General features: G+C 47.6%; 1 protein-coding gene across 1 annotated transcript; it reads right to left on the bottom strand.

Moving 5' to 3' along the window:
- Positions 1-22,384: 22,384 nt before the first annotated feature.
- Positions 22,385-23,417, bottom strand: LOC125548756 (protein LURP-one-related 8-like). Its single transcript, XM_048712302.1, has one exon. The coding sequence runs from the start codon at positions 23,308-23,310 to the stop codon at positions 22,690-22,692; it is 621 nt and encodes a 206-aa protein (XP_048568259.1). The 5' UTR covers positions 23,311-23,417; the 3' UTR covers positions 22,385-22,689.
- Between the last annotated feature and the right edge of the window lie 1,308 nt (positions 23,418-24,725).

Consider the following 24,725-nt stretch of genomic DNA (forward strand, 5'->3'; position numbering starts at 1 on the left):
TTTCTCACTTGCTACCTTGCTGTTTTTATTATTTCAGATTACAAATACCTTTATCTACTGTCCATATACCACTTGTTTCACTATCTCTTCGCCGAACTAGTGCACCTATACAATTTACCATTGTATTGGGTGTGTTGGGGACACAAGAGACTCTTTGTTATTTGGTTGCAGGGTTGCTTGAGAGAGACCATCTTCATCCTACGCCTCCTACGGATTGATAAACCTTAGGTCATCCACTTGAGGGAAATTTGCTACTGTCCTACAAACCTCTGCACTTGGAGGCCCAACAACGTCTACAAGAAGAAGGTTGTGTAGTAGACATCAAGCTCTTTTCTGGTGACGTTGCCGGGGAGGTTAGCGCTTGAAGGTATATCTTTAGATCTTGCAATCTAGTCTTTTAGTTTCTTATTTTATCACTAGTTTAGTTTATAAAAGAAAACTATAAAAAATGGAATTGAGTTTGTCTCATACGCTTCACCTTTTTAATATCTTTCGTGAGTATGATGGAAAGGATAATTGTGCTCAAGTGCTAGAAGAAGAAATCTATAAAATGTTTGGCACTAAATATTTGAATGATGAGCATGATTGCAATGTTGTTAGTACGAATTCTTTGAATATCCATGATGCTAATGATGATTGCACTAGTTATGATGAAAATGCCTCCTATAAACATGTCAATTTTTGTGGAGTAGACTGGGTTTGCAAGTACACACCAAATAGGGAAGATAGATATTGCAAGAGTACTTAGAAACCAAATTGTTGCAAGAAGAGCTAGATGAATGTGCTGAAAAATTCAATATTTTTCGTGCCCCTTGTGAACTTTGCAATGAACATGGTCATTTAAAGCTCCAATGCTATTTGTTTGATGATCAAGTCGTCTCCAAACATTGTGATAATTTGATTACCCTTGAGCATCATAAAGAGCTTAGCCTTCTTTTGGGTTATGAAGAAATGAAACATATAACTAAGGGTATTCCAAAGTTTAATCTTGATAAAGTTCGTCATTTTGATCTAGAAAAGATTTATATGTATTGTGCGGTGAATTGCATTGAAAATCCTTATATTGTCAATTACATAAAGAAAAGAAAACAAATAGAAGATGAAGATAATACTAATGAAAGGGAAGAGACTTCCCAATACCCTCCTATTATTTCTTATGATGAATCAGGTAACGAGGAGGAGCCTCCTATTCAACCAATCTCATTAATAAGGAGATCCAAAAAGAGGATTGAACCCACACATGATGTGGTGAAGAAGAAGAAAAGAAAAAGGAAGAGAGGTAAAAAGATATCTCTCCCAAATAAAGTTGCTCCTATTATTGTTGTGCCTCATGAAAATGAAGATGATAGACTTTATGATGGTCTCGTTATGCTTATTGCTTGTTGTGATGATTATGATTGGGAAGATAATGATACTTCTTATGATCTTGAAAATCTTTTTGGTACTTGCTTGGAAGAATATGATAATAATGTTTGCTATACTATTGGTGCTATCCATACTATTAATGATGAGAGTGATTATGCTTATGATACGAAAAGGCCCAAGCTTGGGGAAGCTATGTTTGATGAGGATGACATATTTTAGAATATATTTGCTGCAATTAATGTTTGTCCCAAGCTTGGGGATGCTATATTTAATAATGATATTTTCAGCCTTCCATGTTTTATATGCAAAGTGATTATGATGAGAACAAAGTTGCTACTTATGATGATTATTGTGATAAAACTTATGCTATAAAGAGTAGTGATGATTATATTTATAAAACTTGTCATGATTATGAGTACCCTTTCTCTGAACATTACTCCTTTAACGTGGAAACAATTTATAGTATTCAAGTCTCTTATGATACTCCCACTATTCCGAATGAGAAGAATTTTGCTTATGTGGAGAGTAATAAAATTTCTATGCTTGTAGATCATGAAAAGTATGCTTTAGGTTCTGGTTATATTGTTGAATTCATTCATGATTCTACTGAAAATTATTATGAGGGAGGAACATATGCTTGAAGGAATTGCAATAATATCAAGTTCCCTCTCTATGTGCTTAAAATTTTGAAGTTATGCTTGTTTTACCTTCCTATGCAAGTTGATTATTGTTCCCATAAATTGTTTGCTCGCAAAATCCCTATGCATAGGAAGTGGGTTAGGATTAAATGTGCTAGTCATATTCTTCATGATGCTCTCTTTATGTTACAATTCTTATCCTTTATGTGAGCATCATTGAAATCATCATGCCTAGCTAGGGGCATTATACGATAGCGCTTGTTGGGAGGCAACCCAATTTTATTTTTGTTCCTTGCCTTTTGTTCCTGTTTAGTAATAAATAATTCATATAGCATCTGTTTAGATGTGGTTTTATGCTTTTAATTAGTGTTTGTGTCAAGTAGAACCTTTGGGAAGACTTGGGGGAAGTCTTGTTGATCATGCTGTCAAAAACAGAAACTTTAGCTCTCACGAGAATTGCTGCCAGTTTTTATTGTAAAGTGATATTTAGTTAATTCTTTTTTAATATGATTAATATATAAATTAATCAGTTCCAGAAATTTATTTGAGAATTTTATGAGTTCCAGAAGTATACGTTTGATCCAGATTACTACAGACTGTTCTGTTTTTGACAGATTCTGTTTTTCGTGTGTTGTTTGCTTATTTTGATGAATCTATGGCTAGTAAAATAGCTTATAAACCATAGAGAAATTGGAATACAGTAGGTTTAACACCAATATGAATTTATAATGAGTTCATTACAGTACCTTATGATGGTGATTTACTTTCTTATACTAACGGAGCTTACGAGTTTTCTGTTAAGTTTTGTGTTGTGAAGTTTTCAAGTTTTGGGTAAGGATTCGATGGACTATGGAATAAGGAGTGGCAAGAGCCTAAGCTTGGGGATTACCAAGGCACCCCAAGGTAATATTCAAGAACAACCAAGAGCCTAAGCTTGGGGATGCCCCGGAAGGCATCCCCTCTTTCGTCTTCGTTCATCGGTAACTTTACTTGGAGCTATATTTTTATTCTCCACATGATATGTGTTTTGCTTGGAGCGTCAATTTATTTTGTTAGGATTTGCTTGATTTTATTTAGAACAATGTTTTGCATCTTTTATTTCAATAAAAGTGGCATTAATAGTCTTTACTATGCCTATGCTACAAGTATACATGTTGCTGTTTGAAAACAGAAAGTTTACCGCTGTTGCAATAATTCCCTAGAAACGTCAGAATGTGATAAAATATTGAAACCTTTTGCATATTAAGCTCTGATAAATTTACTACAGTGGGAATTTTCTTTCATAATTTTTGGAGCTAGGGAAGTATGGATGTTGCTGCATTCTTTACAGACTATCCTGTTTAGGCAGATTGCTGTTATGTTTGCATTGTTTGCTTCTTTAATGATTTTATTTTAGGATAGGACTATTAAATATGCAGAGACATTTAGTATGCAATGTTGAATACTAATTTTAGTGATTTTCTATAGTAGAGTATGATAAGGTTTTGGCAATAGTTTATACTAACTTATCTCACGAGTCCTTGTTGAGTTTTGTGTGGATGAAGCTTTTGAGATTTAGGGAGACCGTGATATGAGAGGAATTAAGGAGACACAAAAGCTCAAGCTTGGGGATGCCCAAGGCATCCCAAGATAGTATTTCAAGAAGTCTCAAGCATTTAAGCTTGGGGATGCCCCGGTTGGCATCCCACCTTTCTTCTTCAACAATTATCGGTTAGTATCGGTTGATCCTAAGTTTTTGCTTCTTTACATGATGTTTGCTATTCTTAGATGTCATTTTATTTTGCTTTGCTTGCTGTTTGAATAGAATACCAAGATCTGAAATTATTAAATGTTAGAGAGTCTTCACATAGTTGCATAATTATTCGACTACTCATTAATCTTCACTTATATCTTTCGGAGTAGTTTGTCATTTGCTCTAGTGCTTCACTTATACCTTTTAGAGCATGGTGGTAGTTTTAAGAAATAGATGAACTCTCGTGCTTCACTTATATTATTTTGAGAGTCTTAAATAGCATGGTAATGTGCTTAAAAATCCTAATATGCTAGGTACTCAAGAATAATAAAATTCTCTTATGAGTGTGTTGAATACCATGAGAAGTTTGATGCTTGATGATTGTTTTGAGATATGGAGATGGTGATATTATAGTCATGCTAGTTGAGTAGTTGTGAATTTGAGATATACTTGTGTTGCAGTTTGTGATTCCCGTAGCATGCACGTATGGTGAACCGTTATGTAACGAAGTCGGAGCATGAGGTGTTTATTGATTGTCTTCCTTATGAGTGGCGGTCGGGGACGAGCGATGGTCTTTTCCTACCAATCTATCCCCCTAGGAGCATGCGCGTAGTACTTTGTTTTGATAACTTCTAGATTTTTGCAATAATTATATGAGTTCTTTATGACTAATGTTGAGTCCATGGATTATACGCACTCTCACCCTTCCACCATTGCTAGCCTCTCTAATACCGCGCAACTTTCGCCGGTACCATAAACCCACCATATACCTTCCTCAAAACAGCCACAATACCTACCTATTATGGAATTTCCATAGCCATTCCAAGATATATTGCCATGCAACCTTCCACCATTCCGTTCATCATGACACATTCATCATTGTCATATTGCTAGCATGATCATGTAGTTGACATAGTATTTGTGGCAAAGCCACCGTTCATAATTATTTCATACTTGTCACTCGTGATTCATTGCATATCCCGATACACCGTCGGAGGCATTCATATCGAGTCATACTTTGTTCTAGTATCAAGTTGTATCATTGAGTTGTAAATAAATAGAAGTGTGATGATCATCATTCAATAGAGCATTGTCCCAATAAAAAAAGAGAAAGGCCAAATAAAAAAAGAAAGGCCAAAAAAGGGAAAGGCCAAATAAAAAAGAAAATAAATAAAAAGGGGCAATGCTACTATCCTTTTACCACACTTGTGCTTCAAAGTAGCACCATGATCTTCATGATAGAGAGTCTCCTATGTTGTCACTTTCATATACTAGTGGGAATTTTACATTATAGAACTTGGCTTGTATATTCCAATGATGGGCTTCCTCAAAATTGCCCTAGGTCTTCATGAGCAAGCAAGTTGGATGCACACCCACTTAGTTTCTTTTGTTGAGCTTTCATACATTTATAGCTCTAGTGCATCCGTTGCATGGCAATCCCTACTCACTCACATTGATATCTATTGATGGGCATCTCCATAGCCCGTTGATACGCCTAGTCGATGTGAGACTATCTTCTGCCTTTTTGTATTCTCCACAATCACCACTCTATTCCACCTATAGTGCTATGTCCATGGCTCACGCTCATGTATTGCGTGAAGATTGAAAAAGTTGGAGAACATTAAAAGTATGAAACAATTGCTTGGCTTGTCATCGGGGTTGTGCATGATTTAAATATTTTGTGTGGTGAAGATGGAGCATAGCCAGACTATATGATTTTGTAGGGATATCTTTCTTTGGCCATGTTATTTTGAGAAGACATAATTGCTTTATTAGTATGCTGGAAGTATTATTATTTTTATGTCAATATGAACTTTTGTCTTGAATATTTCGGATCTGAATATTCATATCACAAGTAAGAAGAATTACATTGAAATTATGCCAACTAGCATTCCACATCAAAAATTATCTTTTTTATCATTTACCGACTCGAGGACGAGCAGGAATTAAGCTTGGGGATGCTTGATACGTCTCCAACGTATCTATAATTTTTGATTGCTCCATGCTATATTATCTACTGTTTTGGGCAATATTGGGATTTATTATCCACTTTTATATTATTTTTGGGACTAACCTATTAACCGGAGGCCCAACCCAGATTTGCTGTTTTATGCCTATTTCAGTGTTTTGAAGAAAAGGAATATCAGACGGAGTCGAAACGGAACGAAATCAACTAGAGAAGTTATTTTTGGAAGGAAACACACCTGATGGACTTGGACCCCACGTCAGAAGATACGGGAGCTACCCACGAGGGTGGGGGGCGCGCCCACCCCCTAGGGCGCGCCCCCCTGTCTCGTGGGGCCCTCGTGGCTCCCCTGACTTACCTCCTGCACCCATATATACCTACGTGACCTAAAACTTCTAGAACACAACATAGATCGGGAGTTCCGCCGCCAGAAGCCTCCGTAGCCACCAAAAACCAATCTAGACCCGTTCCGGCACCCTGCTGGAGGGGGCAATTCATCTCCGGTGGCCATCTTCATCATCCCGGTGCTCTCCATGACGAGGAGGGAGTAGTTCTCCCTCGGGGCTGAGGGTATGTACCAGTAGCTATGTGTTTGATCTCTCTCTCTCTCTCTTGTGTTCTTGATTTGGCACGATCTTGATGTATCGCGAGCTTTGCTATTATTGTTGGATCTTATGTTTCTCCTCCCCCTCTTCTCTCTTGTAATGAATCGAGTTTCCCCTTTGAAGTAATCTTATCGGATTGAGTCTTTAAAGACTTGAGAACACTTGATGTATGTCTTGCCGTGGATATCTGTGGTGACAATGGGATATCACGTGATTCACTTGATGCATGTTTTGGTGATCAACTTGCGGGTTCCGCCCATGAACCTATGCATAGGGGTTGGCACACGTTTTCGTCGTGATTCTCCGATAGGAACTTTGGGGCACTCTTTGAGGTTCTATGTGTTGGTTGAATAGATGAATCTGAGATTGTGTGATGCATATCGTATAATCATACCCACGGATACTTGAGGTGACATTGGAGTATCTAGGTGACATTAGGGTTTTGGTTGATTTGTGTCTTAAGGTGTTATTCTAGTATGAACTCTAGGGCTGTTTGTGACACTTATAGGAATAGCCCAACGGATTGATTGGAAAGAATAACTTTGAGGTGGTTTCGTACCCTACCATAATCTCTTCGTTCATTATCCGCTATTAGTGACTTTGGAGTGACTCTTTGTTGCATGTTGAGGGATAGTTATGTGATCCAATTATGTTAGTATTGTTGAGGGAACTTACACTAGTGAAAGTATGAAGCCTAGGCCTTGTTTCCACACATTGCAATACCGTTTACGCTCACTTTTATCACTTGCTACTTTGCTGTTTTTATTATTTTAGATTACAAATACCTTTATCTATTGTCCATATACCACTTGTTTCTCTATCTCTTCGCCGAACTAGTGCACCTATACAATTTACCATTGTATCGGGTGTGTTGGGGACACAAGAGACTCTTTGTTATTTGGTTGCAGGGTTGCTTGAGAGAGACCATCTTCATCCTACACCTCCTACGGATTGATAAACCTTAGGTCATCCACTTGAGGGAAATTTGCTACTGTCCTACAAACCTCTGCACTTGGAGGCCCAACAACGTCTACAAGAAGAAGGTTGTGTAGTAGACATCAGTAGGCATCTCCAGAGTAGTAGCAGACGTCATCGACAGTGACTTCTGCTCCTGGACTCCAATGTCTGGTCGCAGCAACCGGGTATAGAAAGGGGGAAAGGGGGGAAAACAACCGTGAGTACTCATCCAAAGTACTCGCAAGCAAGGAGCTACACTACATATGTATGCATTGGTATCAAATGGAAAAGGGGTAACATATATGGACTGAACTGCAGAATGCCAGAATAAAAGGGGATAGCTAGTCCTATCGAATACTACGCTTCTGGTAACCTCCATCTTGCAGCAGAAGAAGAGAGTAGATGGTAAGTTCTCCAAGTATCATCGTATAGCATAATCCTAACCGATGATCCTTCCCTCGTCGCCCCGTGAGAGAGCGATCACCGGTTGTATCTGGCACTTGGAAGGGTGTGTTTTATTAAGTATACGGTTCTAGTTGTCATAAGGTCAAGGTACAACTCCAAGTCGTCCTGTTACCAAAGATCACGGTTATTCGAATAGATTAACTTCCCTGCAGGGGTGCACCACATTTCCCAACACGCTCGATCCCCTTTGTCCGAACACACTTTTCTGGGTCATGCCCGGCCTCGGAAGATCAACATGTCACAACCCTACCTAGGCACAACAAAGAGGTCAGCACGCCGGTCTAAATCCTATGCGTGCAGGGGTCTGGGCCCATCGCCCATTGCACACCTGCACGTTGCATACGCGGCCGGTGAGCAGACCTAGCCTCCCTTATACAAGAGCAGGCGTTCTAGTCCAACCCGGCGCGCGCCGCTCAGTCGCCGATGTCACGAAGGCTTCGGCTGATACCACGATGTCGAGTGCCCATAACTGTTCCCGCGTAGTTGGTTAGTGCATATAGGCCAGTGGCCAGCCTCAGATCAAATACCCAGATCTCGTTAAGCGTGTTATTTTGAAGTAAGAGCGGACGCCGACCAGGGCCAGGCCCACCTCTCTCCTAGGTGGTCTCAACCTGCCATGTCGCTCCGCCACAGTGTAACAGTCCGGGGCCTTCGGGAACCCAGGCCCACCTCTACCGGGATGGAGCTGAAAGTGCGTTATATCGACTAGAGGGGGGGTGAATAGGCGATTTTTATGAAAGTCTTCAAAACATGAGAGTTATGAAGACAAACAGTGAAGATTATGCCTATTACTATGCAGCGGAAGTTAGATTACACTAGGCCAGCCATGGTCATGTATTCAATAGAGTGAAAGCACAATGACAAACAGCTTCAGTGTAATAAGGATCAGGTAGGAAGAAGTTATGAAGCCAAAAAGTTCATACATTCACGTTGTGAAGACAAAAGATAAAGCAAGCAAGCAATGGCTTCACAATGTGTAACAGTAAGAAAAATAAGTGAAGATGAAACCAGTGACTCGTTGAAGACAATGATATGTTGGACCAGTTCCAGTTGCTGTGACAACTGTACGTCTGGTTGGAGCGGCTAGGTATTTAAACCTTATGACACACAGTCCCGGACACCCAGTCCTGAACACACAGTTCAGGACACCAAGTCCTCACCGTATTCTCCTTGAGCTAAGGTCACTTAGTCCTCGCCCAATTACTCTGGTAAGTCTTCAAGGTAGACTCCCAAACCTTCACAAACTTCGTTCACTGGCAATCCACAATGTCTCTTGGATGCTCTGAACGTGACGCCTAACCGTCTGGAGGATTCACAGTCCTCAAGTGTAATAAGTCTTCAGATCACACAGACAAGAAGACTTAGGTGATGCCCAATTTGCTCTGGCTCTGGGTGGTTAGGGCTTTTCTCCTCACTAGAAATTCTCTCAAAGGCTCTGAGGTGGGTTGCTCTCAAACGACAAAAGCCGTGCACTGAAATTTGAGCAGCCAACAGTTTATGGTTGTGGGGGTGGGCTATTTATAGCCACTTGGCAACCCGACCTGATTTGTCCGAAATGACCCTGGGTCACTAAGGAACTGACACGTGTCTCAACGGTCAGATTTCAAACTCTCATGGCAACTTTGCTTGGGCTACAAGCAAAGCTGACTTGTCCGGCTCTGGACAAGATTCGCTCTCATTGTCTTCGCTCGAAGACATAGGTTTTTGATTTAGGCATCACTTCAGTCATTCTGACTGGTTCTCCTAGACCCCACTTAACAGTACGGTGGTTCCTATGACTCAACACAAAAGAAGAAGAACTACGAAAGATCTAAGTCTTCGAGCTCCATAGGCTTCATAACGTGTCTTCTTCTGTCATAGTCTTCAATGTGAATATCTTCATAAACCACCTTTGTCTTCAATGTCTTCATACATTTTTAGGGGTCATCTCTGGTAGTAAAACCGAATCAATGAGGGACTTCTACCTGTGTTTTCCTGCAATTCTCACAAACACATTAGTCCCTCAACTAGGTTTGTCGTCAATACTCCAAAACCAACTAGGGGTGGCACTAGATGCACTTACAGGAGCCACCTGTCCTTTCAGCCCCCCACATCGGAATCACTTGCGGGTACTCAACGAGCCAACCCGACTTTAGTCATAACATGTATATTATGTATATATATATATATATGTATATACCCGTGATCACCTCCCGAGTGATCACGGCCCGATAGTATAGCATGGAAGACGGACAAGAATGTAGTGCCACTGATGAAGTACTAGCAACCTATACTAAGCATGTAGGATTGCAGGTACGGTATCAACAGTTGTAGTAACAATGACAGGCTATGCATCAGGATAGGATTAACGGAAAGCAGTAACATGCTACACTACTCTAATGCAAGCAGTATAGAGTGAAGAATAGGCGATATCAGGTTGATCAAAGGGCGGGCTTGCCTGGTTCCTCTGGCAAGGAGGGTTCGTCGTCGATGTAGTCGATCACAGGGGTACCGGCAGCGGTCTCGGGGTCTACCGGAAAGAAGTAACGGGGGGAACATAATAAATAACAGAGCAAACAAAGCATCACAAAGCATAACATGGCAATACGTGGTGCTAGGGGTGACCTAACGCAGTACTAGGTGCTACCGGCGAAAGGGGAAAGCATCCGGGAAAGTATTCCCGGTGTTTCGCGTTTCCAGACATATGAACCGAGGGGGAGTTGCAAGTTTGCTATGCTAGGGATGTGTGGCGGATGAACGGGCTACGTATTTGGATTCGTCTTGTCGTTTCAAGCAACTTTCATGTACAAAGTTTTCCCATCCAAGCTATGGATTAATTTCTATGAATTTTAAAAGTTTTAATTATATTCTGGGATTTCCTGGATTCGTTTAATAATTCGAATAAATAGCTAAATGGATAAGGATACCCAAAAGTGTACCCAGCAAAAGTGTAAATGAGGTTGACACGTGGGGCCAGTCAACTGTCCAGTCAGCAGTTGACTGGTCCACGTTTGACTAGTCAACGGTCCAGTGGGACCCTTTGTCATACACTAAATTTTTAGCAGATTCTAATTATCTATTTTAAATTAGCAGTGGTCCCACATGTCATTTGTTATTAAGCTAATTAGAAACTAACTAATCCTAATCTAAGTCCAAATAGGGGCCGGCCTTACTGGGCAGAGCCCAGCCGGCCGGGCACGCACGCACGCGAGCGAGCACGGCACCCCTTGGCAGAGAGCCAGCGGCATGAGCCAGGAACTAGCGCGGCGCAAACCGGCGCACGGCCAGGGAGCGGACGGGGGGTTAGGGCGCGCGCGGGGTGGCTCGTCGGGGCCGCCAGGGACGGCGGCGGACACGGCCGTGAGAGGATGGGTGTCGGTGTCAAAACCGGCGGATCTCGGGTAGGGGGTCCCGAACTATGCGTCTAGGCCGGATGGTAATAGGAGGCAAGGGACACAAAGTTTTACCCAGGTTCGGGCCCTCTTGATGGAGGTAAAACCCTATGTCCTGCTTGATTAATACTAATGATATGGGTGTTACAAGAGTAGATCTACCACGAGATCAGAGAGGCTAAACCCTAGAAGCTAGCCTATGGTATGATTGTATGTTGTGATTGTTGTCCTACGGACTAAAACCCTTCGGTTTATATAGACACCAGAGAGGGTTAGGGTTACACAAGGTCGGTTACAAAGGAGGAGATATCCATATACGTATTGCCTAGCTTGCCTTCCACGCCAAGTAGAGTCCCATCCGGACACGAGACGAAGTCTTCAATCTTGTATCTTCATAGTCTAACAGTCCGACCAATGGAGATAGTCCGGCTGTCCGGAGACCCCCTAATCCAGGACTCCCTCAGTAGCCCCTGAACCAGGCTTCAATGACGATGAATCCGGTGCGTAGTTGTCTTCGGCATTGCAAGGCGGGTTCCTTCTCCGAATACATCATAGAATAATTTGAATACGAGGGCAGTGTCCGACCCTGCAAAATAAGTTCCACATTCCACCGTAGAGAGAATGACGTTTTCGCAGATCTAATATGCTAGCTTGTTTTGGCAACATGACGTTACGTCATGGCCCGGTGATTACTCGAACCGTTTCTTTTAACCAGCCCCGCACATAACGCGAGGCAGTTTTTTGACACGTCTTGTCAAAGCAGAGATTGTGTACCCTTATTATGGGATTTTCATCAATACGGGCATGGGTAACCCAACTACGCCATCAATTGCGGCGCTTGGGGGATAAGCGAGTTTTATCAGGCAAGTGGGGACGCTTAATTTTTTCTGCCCATATAAAGGGATAAGGATTCACCTTTCTATCCATGCCTCCTTCCTCCTCTGCTCATCTTCTCCCGCACACTCGAGCTCTAGCGCCCAAGCTCTCACTTCCATCTCAACATTCTCCAACCATGTCCGGAGCGGGAGTCAAGTGGATGGTCTCCTCCGTCACGGAGGGAGACATCAAGAAACTGAGGAGAGCCGGATACCTGCCCGACGACATCGCGCACCGGCTCCCAGATGAGGGACAGCTCATCCCCACCCCCAAGCCCCATGAGAGGGTGGTATTCCTCACCCATTTCCTCCGCGGACTGGGATTCCCTCTCCATCCCTTCGTCCGGGGCTCATGTTTTATTACGGTCTGGATTTCCATGATCTTGCCCCGAACTTCATCCTCAACATCTCGGGTTTATCGTCGTGTGCGAGGCCTTCCTCCGCATCAAGCCCCACTTCGACTTATGGCTGAAGACCTTCAATGTCAAGCCGAAGGTAGTGAGCGGCCGCCAGGCGGAGTGCGGAGGTGCTATGGTGGGCAAGATGCCCAATATCACATGGCTCGAGGGCTCCTTCGTGGATACCATAAAGGGGTGGCAATCGGGGTGGTTCTATATCACCGAGCCGCGCGACCCCGCATGGGTAGCGGCCCCCGAGTTCCGATATGGCATCCCCATGCGGCTCACCTCCTGGAAAGAGAAGGGCCTGTCCTGGGGTAATTCAAAAGAGCTGACCGGACTCCAGTCATGTATTCAGAATATGGTGGACAAGAAGCTCAAGCTTGTCAACATAGTCCAGGTTATGCTCGTCCGCCGGATACTCCCGTGCCAACAACGGGAGTTTACCTTGTGGGAGTTCAATCCGGCGCAGCATCGAACTCTGAACAGGCTCTTCGATACGACTCGTGAAGATGCCTAGAGGGTGCTGTTCAAGAGCGCCGAGGTCCCTCCCCCCATTACTGAGGATCGCGGATTCAGCGCGAAGCGCAACGCCAGTGCGGTAAGTTATTTTACCTTTCACAGGATACTCGTTTTCTATATAGATTGACTCTATGCGGGATCTAAACTCCCGTGCCGTTAACAGGACTGGCAGAAGATGGCCGGACAAATCGACTGTCCGGCTCCCTTGCCCAAAGGCCCTGCAGATGCCCTTCTGGCGAAGATGTTGACTCTGGTCCCTTACAAGGTGCCGGAGAAGACCAAGAAGGCCAAGGGAGCTCGAAAGAGTTCCCGATGCCAGGCGTTGTCGGACTCACCGTCCGATGACTCTGCGGCGCACTCTTCCCCCGGAGACGAGGAAGAGGAAGAAGAGGCTCCCCCACCGACTGGGGGAGACAAGAAAAGGAAGGCCGCCTCAACTGGGGAGGCCGGAGGGTCCAAGAAGGGAAGGACGCTCCTTCCGGACAGCTCCACCGCCGCCGACGAAAGTGAAGACGAGTGGTTGCCCAGGGCCAAGCCCCAAGGGAGATCGTAAGTATTCGGATACCAAAGTAACCCATAGGATTCCTTTGTCGCATTGCTTTCCCTAATGCCGAACTCAATTGTGCAGGCCGCCCCGAGCCAATATCGAGGTATCCTCGGACGGCTCCCTGGGCTCGTCGGACATGGATAGCGATCCAGTCCCGACCGCCACCTCCCCTCATCCAGCCGACCACTCTGAGGTGCTATCTAAAGAGGCACCGGATCGAGGGGCGACAGTCTCGGAGGCGCCTCAAGGCGACCTTTCGGACTCCGGGAGCCGAGGGGACGGGGTCCCCGAGAGCTCCAAGTTCGGCCCTCAGCCGAACACCGCGCCGGACCCTCCAACGGTTTCGAGCTCGGGCAGGCGGTCCCCTTCAAAGGGGGGTGAGACGCCTGTGCCGGTGACCTCTGTCCATCCAGAGGCGCCGGACACTATGTTGGAAGCGCTTCGCAGCGCTTCCATCGAGGAGGAGCACCGCACTATCATGAGTGTGGTGATCCAGAAGGTTCAGTCCGCCAAGAGCGGATTGACTGAAGCATGTACTAGCCTTCTAATAGGCTTCGAGGTAAGTGTTTTAAAATGTAGTAGAAGTATTACCGCATAGACAGTAGCCCCTGATGCTTTGTTCGGTGTTTGCAAAGAAAAGCCGAACAGAGGATCAAATAATATCGCAGGAGTCTAATATGAGTATGTCAATATGCATATGCAGGCTTCTCTGCTGGCATCCGCCGCACTAACTGCGGAGGTCGTCGTACTGAAGCAGGACCTCGATGGGTCCAGGAAAGAGCTCGGCCTTGTCAAGAGGCAGCTCGAGGAGAACGAAGGTAAGTAATACCCCGTCTATGGATATATGTATATAAAAAAGGACGCGATTGCGAAATGACAGAATCATTGTATGTTTTGCCAGGGGCCACGACTGAGGTGGCGACCCTGAAGCAAGCGCTGACCAAGGCCGAAGAAATAGCGGCCAAGGAGCGCACCGAGCGAAAGAGGCACGAGGCTCGCGTGGGCGAGGTGCAGCAAGAGCTCCAGGCTCTCGTGACGAAGCACGAGGCGTTGGAGCTTGACTTGAAGACGCGAGAGTCTGAGCTTGCCGCGGCCTGTGAGAGCACGAAGAGTGCCAAGGCCGAGGCCCAGAAGGCCCTTCAGGAGATCGACGCGATGAAGAAGATAGCGGCGGGTAAGGCTTTCTATATGCAAAGAAAGCATGTAAAGGTGAATTACCGATTACTTACCCGAATCCGGAGCTCTTCAGGAGCTTTCGCAGATTTGCCCCGCAATGTGTCCGATGCCGCACTATTCTACCAGGCCGAGGACGGAAGCTCGACGGAGAAGCTGTTCTGGTCTCAGTATGCTGAGGCCGAACATCCGGTGCCAATGAGCGACTAGCTGAAGCAGATGGCCGAGCTACATAAGGCGGCCGATCAGGCCATGAAGGGCTTCATAGTCCGGTTGTGGCCTGGCGACCCCCTTCCGAATAGCTTCTTCGGCCTGGTGAGGCGGCTTGTGGATGCCTGCCCTCGGCTGGAGGTCGTCAAGCGATCCGTCTGCATAGAAGGTGCACGCCGGGCTTTCGCCCGTGTAAAAATGCAGTGGGTCAAGCTAGACGCCGTGAAGCTGATCAAGGAGGGGCCACCGGAGGGCAAGGAGCACCGCCACCCCGAGATGTACTACGAGGGTGTTTTGCCGGGTGCCCGTCTTATCGCGGATGAGTGTTCGCAAAATGTAATATTTGAATGAGACTTGCTCGTTTTGTCCTGTATGTATGAAAACTTGTATTATGTTCGATATGCAACGCTTGTTAGAATTTAAAATATTACTTTCTGTTTGGCTGATTATCCAATCTGAGAGATGGCTAGTCCTCGGCTTCTGCCCCCATGCCACTAGTGCTGGGGTGTTCGGGATAAACCTGAGCACTGTTGTTCCCATGTTTGGGTCCTTCGAGGGAGGTGCTCAGGACAACGAACAAGGCAACCGGACTAATAATGCTTTATCACTCTCACTTAGCCATAGAATTCTATAATTTTAAATTTTGGCGAAGCCCCTGGTATCCGGAAGGCCGAATTCGGGGCACGATACACGCCTGTAAGCCGGACAGAGCCGGCCCCTCGCCCTAAGCGGCATAAGTCTTTAAGGACTCGAAAAACCTCGCCGAACAGCGACCAGTCTCTCGCCTTATCATGACAGTCAGTTTTAGCTTTCTCTACTGAGGTGCTCAGCCCGGCAGAACCGGGGCACAATCGCAATAGTTCTTCTAGCGCTACCTTAGCCGATAGAGTGGAACGTAAGGTACCAAAACATAGGAGCCGGGCAAACCCAACATTTGACCAAAGACATGATTCGGAGCTGATGCATATAATGCTATAAGTTCGGGGTGCTACACTTGTAAAAGTGTTCGGACTTTTCACACCATATTGCGGGTACGTAAGCCCCTGGTGCATTGGCTGTACCAGAGTGTACGGTTGCAAGGCGTCGTTAACGAACGCGTAGATATATATATATATATATATATATAACAAAAATGTAATAATAGTCGTAATGCCATGCATTGTTTATTAAAAAAATTGCATTAAAGCAGAGTGATACAGATAGTGCAATAAGCAAAAGAGTAGGACTATGTCCCTTCCAAGGGCGAGCTGAGGAATGATATGAAATCTGTAATCAACCTGGGAATTCCGTTGTATAACATAGTTGTCTGCCTCCTTGGTTGCTGTATCATGTGTTCGACAATAGGGCTGCCGGACAGTGTTTCCAGAGATTAAAGTCCTGAAAGAAAAAGAAAAATAACCAAACGGGAAGCCCCTAGTGCGGTTTAGGCCGCGTTTTGGGGCGTGTCGTAGTTGTGCCCCCCCTCCCCACCTGTGCCCATGGTATTTTTAATGCGTAATTATGTACGCGCGACACGAATAACGCCGTTGGGATGGGATGGGGGTGGCCGCCGTATTGCTATGCGGGCTCAGATCGCGCCAGGCGGTCTGTCTGCCGATTGCCTTGAGCGTGCTTGAAGGTGTCCGGGTTTTGAAACGCCGAACTGGTAGATTGCCTTGAGAGGCTGCTTTGCACTTCTGCTGCAAGGGCCGCGGTGTGCTCCTCTGTTCGGAGAGAGCGCTCTGTGTTTCCATTGACTGTAATAACTCCGCGAGGTCCTGGCATCTTGAGCTTGAGGTATGCATAATGTGGCACCGCATTGAATCTAGCGAATGCGGTTTGTCCGAGCAGCGCGTGATAACCACTGCGGAACGGGACTATATCAAAGATTAACTCTTCGCTTCGGAAGTTATCCGGGGATCCGAAGACCACTTCCAGTGTAATTGAGCCTGTGCAGTGGGCCTCTACGCCTGGAATGACGCCTTTAAAGGTCGTTTTTGTGGGTTTGATCCTTGAGGGGTCTATACCCATTTTGCGCACTATGTCCTGATAAAGCAGGTTCAGGCTGCTGCCGCCATCCATAAGGACTCGAGTGAGGTGAAATCCGTCGATGATTGGGTCTAGGACCAGTGCGGCGAATCCGCCATGACGGATACTAGTGGGGTGGTCCCTGCGATCGAAGGTGATCGGACAGGAGGACCAAGGGTTGAACTTTGGGGCGACTGGTTCCAACGCATATACGTCCTTGAGCGCACGCTTCCACTCCCTCTTGGGGTTGTGGGTTGCGTATATCATGTTCACCGTCCGCACTTGCGGGGGAGACCTCTTCTGTCCTCCAGTGTGCGGCTGCCGAGGTTCTTCCTCGTCATCGCTATGCGGCCCCTTGTCCTTGTTTTCGGCAAGTAACTTGCCGGCCTGCTTGAACACCCAACAATCCCTGTTGGTGTCATTGGCTGGCTTGTCTGGGGTGCCGTGTATTTGACACGAGCGATCGAGTATACGGTCCAAGCTGGACGGACCCGGCGTACTTTGTTTGAATGGCTTTTTCCGCTGACCGGGTTTAGAGCCTTTGAATCCGGCATTGACTGCCGTATCCTCAGTACTTTCGTTGTTGATGCGGCGCTTATGCTTATTGCGACGTGACCTGCCATTGCCGTCCTTGGTATCTGAGGTACCATGGTTCTTTGATATGTTATTACTGCGAGCCAACCAGCTATCTTCTCCCGCACAAAAGCGGGTCATGAGCGTCGTGAGAGCTGCCATAGATTTCGGCTTTTCCTGACAAAGGTGTCGGGCTAGCCACTCGTCTCGGATGTTGTGCTTGAAAGCAGCTAAGGCCTCCGCATCCGGACAGTCGATGATTTGATTTTTCTCTGTAAGGAACCGAGTCCAGAATTGCCTGGCCGACTCGTCTGGCTGCTGAATTATGTGGCTCAAGTCATCGGTGTCTGGTGGTCGCACATAAGTGCCCTGAAAGTTGTCAAGGAATGCGGCTTCCAGATCTTCCCAACAGCTAATGGAGTCCGCTGGCAAGCTATTAAGCCAATGCCGCGCTGGTCCTTTGAGTTTTAGTGGGAGGTACTTGATGGCATGTAAGTCATCACCGCGGGCCATGTGGATATGGAGGAGGATGTCCTCAATCCATACTGCGGGATCTGTTGTGCCGTCGTATGATTCAATGTTTACAGGTTTGAAACCTTCTGGGAATTGATGTTCCATTACTTCGTCTGTGAAGCATAAGGGGTGGGCGGTGCCTCTGTATTGGGCTATATCGCGACGCAGCTCGTATGGGTCCTGCCCGCTGTGTTCGGCCTGGCCGGATTTGCTTTTACTGTATCCGGCGTGACGTTTACCATCTCATAGAGTGGTGCGCCCTCGTGATCCGTAGATTGATCTTGAATGCTTTGCTTTGTCCTACAATATGTCTCGCAGGTTTGGCGTATCTCCCCATGCCTTTTTATTTGGATGGCGTTGGGGTGGAGGCTGAGCTTTTGGTTGGAATGCCTCTCTATCTTGGCCACGAGGTGGCCGATCAGCTGTATCATACGCTTCTTCCTCTAGTCGGGGTAGTAACCTGCGCCTTGGGTAACTCTTGGAGGGACGCTCGAGTTTATATTCCTCGGCCGTGAGGACTTCAGTCCATTTGTCAGCTAGCAGATCTTGATCAGCTTGAACCTGCTGCTGCTTTTTCTTCAGGCTATTTGCCGTGGCCATAAGCCTGCGCTTGAAGCACTCTTGTTCGACGGGATCCTTTGGTACGGCGAATTCATTGTCGCCGAGGTTTGCCTCGTCTTCGGAGGGGGGCATGTAATTGTCATCCTCCTCCTCTCCGCTAGCCGCTCTCTCAGGAGAGCTGGCTCCTTCATCCTCCTGCTCTAAATCTTACTGGAGGGGATTTTTGTTGTCTTCGGCACTATCTGGAGTGTTATTATCTCCTGTGCTGGTATCACCACTTTTTCTTTGGCGGGACTTGGAGCGGCGCCACTGATGTCGGCGCTTGGGTTGCTTCTTGGAGGGGTCATCCTCCGCTATCTCGTCGCCGTTGCCTTCATTGGGTGTATCCACCATGTATATGTCACACGACGAGGTGGCTTTCCAGTGCCCTATAGGTGCTGGTTCATGTTCGTCTCCTACATCGTCGTCCATACCATCGATGTCTTCGGAGTCGAAGTCGAGCATGTCGGTTAAATCATCGACAGTGGCTACAAAGTGGGTGGTGGGTGGGCGTCGAATTTCTTCGTCGTCCGCATCACAATCCTGTTGGCCATAATCCGACCAGGGCTCTCCTGACAAAGAGAGAGACCTTAGTGAATTCAGAATGTCGCCGAAGGGCGAGTGCTAAAAGATATCCGCGGCGGTGAATTCCATGATTGGCGCCCAATCAGATTCGATTGGCAGGGGCGCGGATGGTTCGGTTTCCAGAAGAGAGTCCGGCACCTTGGAGTCACGGGCTGCACGGAGATTTGTGCTGGTGTTCGGCTCGATCGCCGTTGAGACTGCAACCTCCGAGGTGGTGTCTAACCACCCGTCCTCGATTGGCGCAGTTGGCTCCGAACTAAGGGTCAGAGCTGATGCGGGCGTGACTTCTGGGGTACTGTTCGGCGGTAGAGCTAGGTCATACCCATCGCGACAGTGGGGCGCGCCCGGCTGTGGCTCAAATCCGTCGAAGATCAAGTCTCCGCGGATGTCGGTCGTGTAGTCCAAACTTCCAAATCTGACCTGATGGCCAGGGGCGTAGCTTTCAATCTACTCCAGATGGCCAAACGAATTGGGCCGCAGTGCAAAGCCGCCGAATACGAAGATCTGTCCGGGGAGGAAAGTCTCACCCTGGACCGCATCACTATCGATGATAGTAGGAGCCATCGATCCCAACGGCAACCACACAGAGGAACTCTCAATGAAAGCACCAATGTCGGTGTCAAAACCGGCGGATCTCGGGTAGGGGGTCCCGAACTGTGCGTCTAGGCCGGATGGTAACAGGAGGCAAGGGACACGAAGTTTTACCCAGGTTCGGGCCCTCTTGATGGAGGTAAAACCCTACGTCCTGCTTGATTAATATTGATGATATGGGTGTTACAAGAGTAGATCTACCACGAGATCAGAGAGGCTAAACCCTAGAAGCTAGCCTATAGTATGATTGTATGTTGTGATTGTTGTCCTACGGACTAAAACCCTTCGGTTTATATAGACACCGGAGAGGGTTAGGGTTACACAAGGTCGGTTACAAAGGAGGAGATATCCATATACGTATTGCCGAGCTTGCCTTCCACGCCAAGTAGAGTCCCATCCGGACACGAGACGAAGTCTTCAATCTTGTATCTTCATAGTCTAACAGTCCGGCCAATGGAGATAGTCCGGCTGTCCGGAGATCCCCTAATCCAGGACTCCCTCAATGGGGGTGGCCGAGAACGGCGCTGGTGATGGGTGGAGGCGGAGGGGACCGGAGCCGCGGGCGCGCGGGGCGGCGGTGCCGGACGCGTGGTTAGGGTCGTTCGAAAGCCCGCGGCGAGGAGAGATGGTTGGTGCCCCCGGTTTGTGCCGGGGCGGCCAAAATCGACGGCGGCGAGCACGACCGCGGCGGCTGCAGAGAAGCGGCCGTGCGAGCAAGCGGCGGTGGCCGAGCTCACGTGTGGGGATGGGAAGAAGCTGCTGGCGGCGGTGGCAAGCGCGGGAGGCGCGGGCCCAGGACAGGGTGCGGCCGGCACGTGCGCGCAGGCGGAGCGGTCGCCGGCGGCTGTAGCAGCGCGAGAAACAGGGCAGCGCGAGCAGCAGACAGGGGAGGAGGCGCGTGAACGTAGCGGGCAGTGGGGCGTGGGCGCGGGCAGGGGATTGAGCGCGCGCGTGTGCACCAGCAGCTGCAGGGCCATGCGCGGGCGCGTGAGCGTGAGGCGGGGCACGACGGAGACGCGCTGAGCGCGACCAGGGGTACAACGAGCGGAGCTCGGAGGCGGAGCTCCAAGCACGGCGGCCTCGGCAAGTACGGGCAACTACGGCGACTGAAACGAGGGGGGAAAGGGGGAATCAGAGGAGGGCTCACTACGGGGTGGTCGTGGACGAGCTCGAGTGGGTTGGGGACGGCCGGAGCTTGCGGGACGGCGGCGAGATGGTGGCAACCGAGCTTGGGGGACCCGGTCGATGCCGTCATTGTGGTTGTGTTCCCGATGAACGAAGTACCAAGGAAGACGCAGTGGTCGACGGCGGTCCTTCCAGACAAATTTTTAGGCGAGCGGGAGGTCGATAGCCGCGACAGCGATGGCGGCACGGCGATGGTGGCTCGTGGGTGTGGCTGGATCAGACAAGGGAGAGGGAGTGAGCGAGGAGGGTAGATGAGCTAGGGTTTGGGGTGGCCTTGTCCACCAGGGGAGGCACGGGATGGACGCCGTGTGGCCATCCATGGCCATGGACGCGACGCGTGCGTCCACGACGCCCTCTGTGAACAGAGGTTGGAGATGGCGGCTTGGTGGGCTGTGCTGTCACTGATGCTAGTAGGCCCAAGTGCACATGGCAATTTAGATTTTATTCGTTTTCTTTTTTGTTTTCACCTTTTCTTCTGTCTTGTATTTTCTTTAGCCACTATTTGGCTTTTGTAAAATATCCAACTGGTCATGTTATTACCATTGCAATATATAGCACTCCCACAAAAAGTTTGAGAGGTAAATGGAATGTTTTGGAAATTTTAATTATTTAGAAAAGCATTTAAATTATTATCGTGGCCCTGTTTAATTGTTTTTGGGCAATTAGATACTTAAAGAAAAGGTTTCATCATGAAAAATATCCGGTGATCATTTGCCACACTTTGAACATTTTAGCTTCAACATTTGAAAACTTTTACCGTTTGACTCCATTTTCATTTTGAACATTGAGTGGGTTTGAATCATCGCGAGTTTAACAACCGTAATCATGGTGACGTGGCTTCATTAGTAGAGAGTTACTGTAGCTTAATTATCCGGGCGTCACATCTTCAACCGCTGCTTACATGCTCAAGATGGAGAAGAAGCGGCTAAGACCAGGAGATGATGCACATGGGGTGGGGTTGTGAGCTTCATCGGTGGTGGATCTGAAAGGGTTGCACCACCTATCAGCTGTTGGCCTTCTTCAATGAATCGTTGCTCTTTCTTTCTTTTTCTTTTCTTTGAAAGAGAGTCATAGCTCTTTCTGGTGTAAAGGTGGCCATGTTTATTCCTTTCAGCTATGTTGCTATAAGGGAGGTAGTGGTGTTCCAGGGTAGAGTCCACCACATAATGTGATGGAGGTCTCGCCGGACCAAGAGGTCTTGTCTTGATGGTTTTTCAGGCTAAAATTTTGTAGTCATGTGCTTCTCAAGAGAATTGAACCCAATAGCCAACTGAGCTAATCTTGTTTGATGTCCTTGTTAAACAAATATTTCTATCTGAGTGATGTTTTATGCAAAAGAAAATTGCACCTTGAATCGGAATCAAACCAGACGAACGTACATTTGAAAATATACAAGAAACTCGGCATCCACGAAATACGAATTGTACGTACGTTTGAAAGAAGATCAAGAAACACTATATACAAGAAAATGTTGTCTCGATCGAGGCTGGCGAGTTGACAACCGTATACAAAAGAACTGTTTATTATTATTCATATTCTTGTTGACTATCTACATCTACACCCTTCTCCAAGAATTCAAAGAATATACACACCGACAGAAACGCAGTAGGAGGAGGCAAGGCTTCCATGGGCCAAGAAAAACCTCATAATTTGGGGGGCATCATCGAACAGATCGACTTGCTCTCATGCCCGCACACATCGAGCGAATGACTCTCGCTATCACAATTCATCCTCCAACCCAACCCCAAACGTAGTGCAAGGGGTAAAAAAAAGACTAGCTTGACTAAATCGAGATGTAACAAATAAATTCACTAATCTATGGTGGACCAGCTCCTGAGCAGCGACGGCCTGGCGAACATCTGCTCGAGCGCCACCACCACGGCCATGGCCAGCGACACGCCGACTCCGGGCTGCACGACCAGCCGGAAAACGTCTGTGCCGACCACCTCCTTGGGCCTGATCTCCGCCACCGCGCGCCGCTCGCCGTCGTACACCACGCAGCTCCGCCGCGCGTACGACCCTTCTACCTCGTACGACGGCCCGGCTCCGGCGCCCGCGCACGCAGTCACGTGGGCCGACGTCTTGCCGCGGCCGCTGCGCCTGACTGTGTACACGGGCTTCCGCGTCTCCTCGCCGGAGAAGACGAGCCACTGCTCGCCCTGCAGGGTGAACCGCTTGCGGCGGACGGTGAAGGCGGGGCGGCCGGCGGCGTCCATGAGGACGACCTCGTCACCGCTCTCGGAGGCGTAGCTGTCGACGCGGTAGGCCAGGTTGCCCTTGGCGTCGAACACCGTGAACCCCTTGCAGTCGAACAGCAGCGACTTGCGCCACACCGTCAGCGTCGTCGGCTCCTCAGTGGAGCTGGCCGGCGCGCACGGCGCCTGGTCGACGGCGCCCGGCGCGGGCACCATGTTAGGGTGAACCTTCGCCATGTAGAGGTATCGATCAAGGATCGAGCAAGGTTGGAGGAGCTGGAGACTGGGGAGGCGGTAGCTGAGTAGTCGGGCTGGATGAGATAATTGAGCTGGGTCGCCCTGTTGGTTGGTTCTGAGAATGGAGTCTGGTAGGCCGTACTTATATACAGGTCGCGCTCCATGGTGGACCGGCCGGAGAAACTGTGCACCTCGCAGAAAAGGCAAAGCCATGTTGATCTGACGTGCGTAGGGACAGGGGTGACATGGGCTGCTGCTTAACGACCTCTTCCGGCATTAATTAATAAGTACTGTTTTGTTTCTTTTGTCATCGCTGCTCATCGATTGCTTGGAACAAAAATATATTAACAAATGCCTGCACGCAAGACCGATGTTACTCTCAAGTCTCAACAGCGTGAGAATGGTGGCTCGTAATAAATAAATATGGTATGAGGATTTGTCTACCAATAATGCTATGTCGACTGAATTTACCATTTAGATAAATCAATTTTGTGAGAGGGGGAATGGTTGAAGGGAGTACCTAGAACTCATCTAGATGAGACATAATTTGGTCTCATTCACTTAAAAAACAAGAACATATATCATCCACGTCAGCACACACACACCTTATAGCATCTTATAGCATCACATCCAATGGCTATAAAAGATGAATGATACCAAATTATATCTCATCTAGATGAGTTCTAGCAAAACTGATGGTTGAAACAGGAAGAAGGCTGAAGGAAGAAGAAGAAAGGACGGCCGTTGGATCTTTAATCCAATGGCCCAAAAATCAACTTACCCAAAATAAATTTTTAGGCGACTTACACACAGCCTGATTTTTATATTGACTTTGCAATCTAATGTGGCAGTTTTCACTGGGAGAAGTGGAGTAGGAGTAATGCTTTTCTTCCGTCAATAACGCCAGATTTAGCTCGCATGCTCCATCACAGTAACAGTATGCTTTTCAAGGTTATCTAGCCCTCAAGCGATTACGCAGGAAACGTTGACGCGCTACCCGTCGACATAAAACTATTCACAGTTCACTAATGGAGCATATCTCCACGCACGCCACCACGAAGTCAGGGCCCGGGCTCGACACGCGGCAGGAGGCGAAGCCTTGGGTGTGCTAGCACTCTACCCTAGTGCGTCTCAGACAGCGATCGTTCGCTCGAGTTCATGTGGACGGGCGGCAGAAATCAATTCCATACCGATAACATTCCATCGGTGCAAGCGCTAACGACACGGTGATCGCCCAGTTAATCAACGGGAGCAGCCAATGAACGCGCTTAACGAAGCATGCGCGCGTGCTGCTGATGTTATCTTGCAGTAGTTAATCAGTGGTTTAGCTTTAGCTGGTCACGATCAGGTCGACCGCGACGAGGTTGATGGCTAGCTACTGGGCCGGCTACTACCGGGCAATTCTCCATTTGGTA

Source organism: Triticum urartu, chromosome 3, assembly GCF_003073215.2.
Source record: "Triticum urartu cultivar G1812 chromosome 3, Tu2.1, whole genome shotgun sequence".
In the NCBI taxonomy this organism is placed as follows: Eukaryota; Viridiplantae; Streptophyta; class Magnoliopsida; order Poales; family Poaceae; genus Triticum; species Triticum urartu.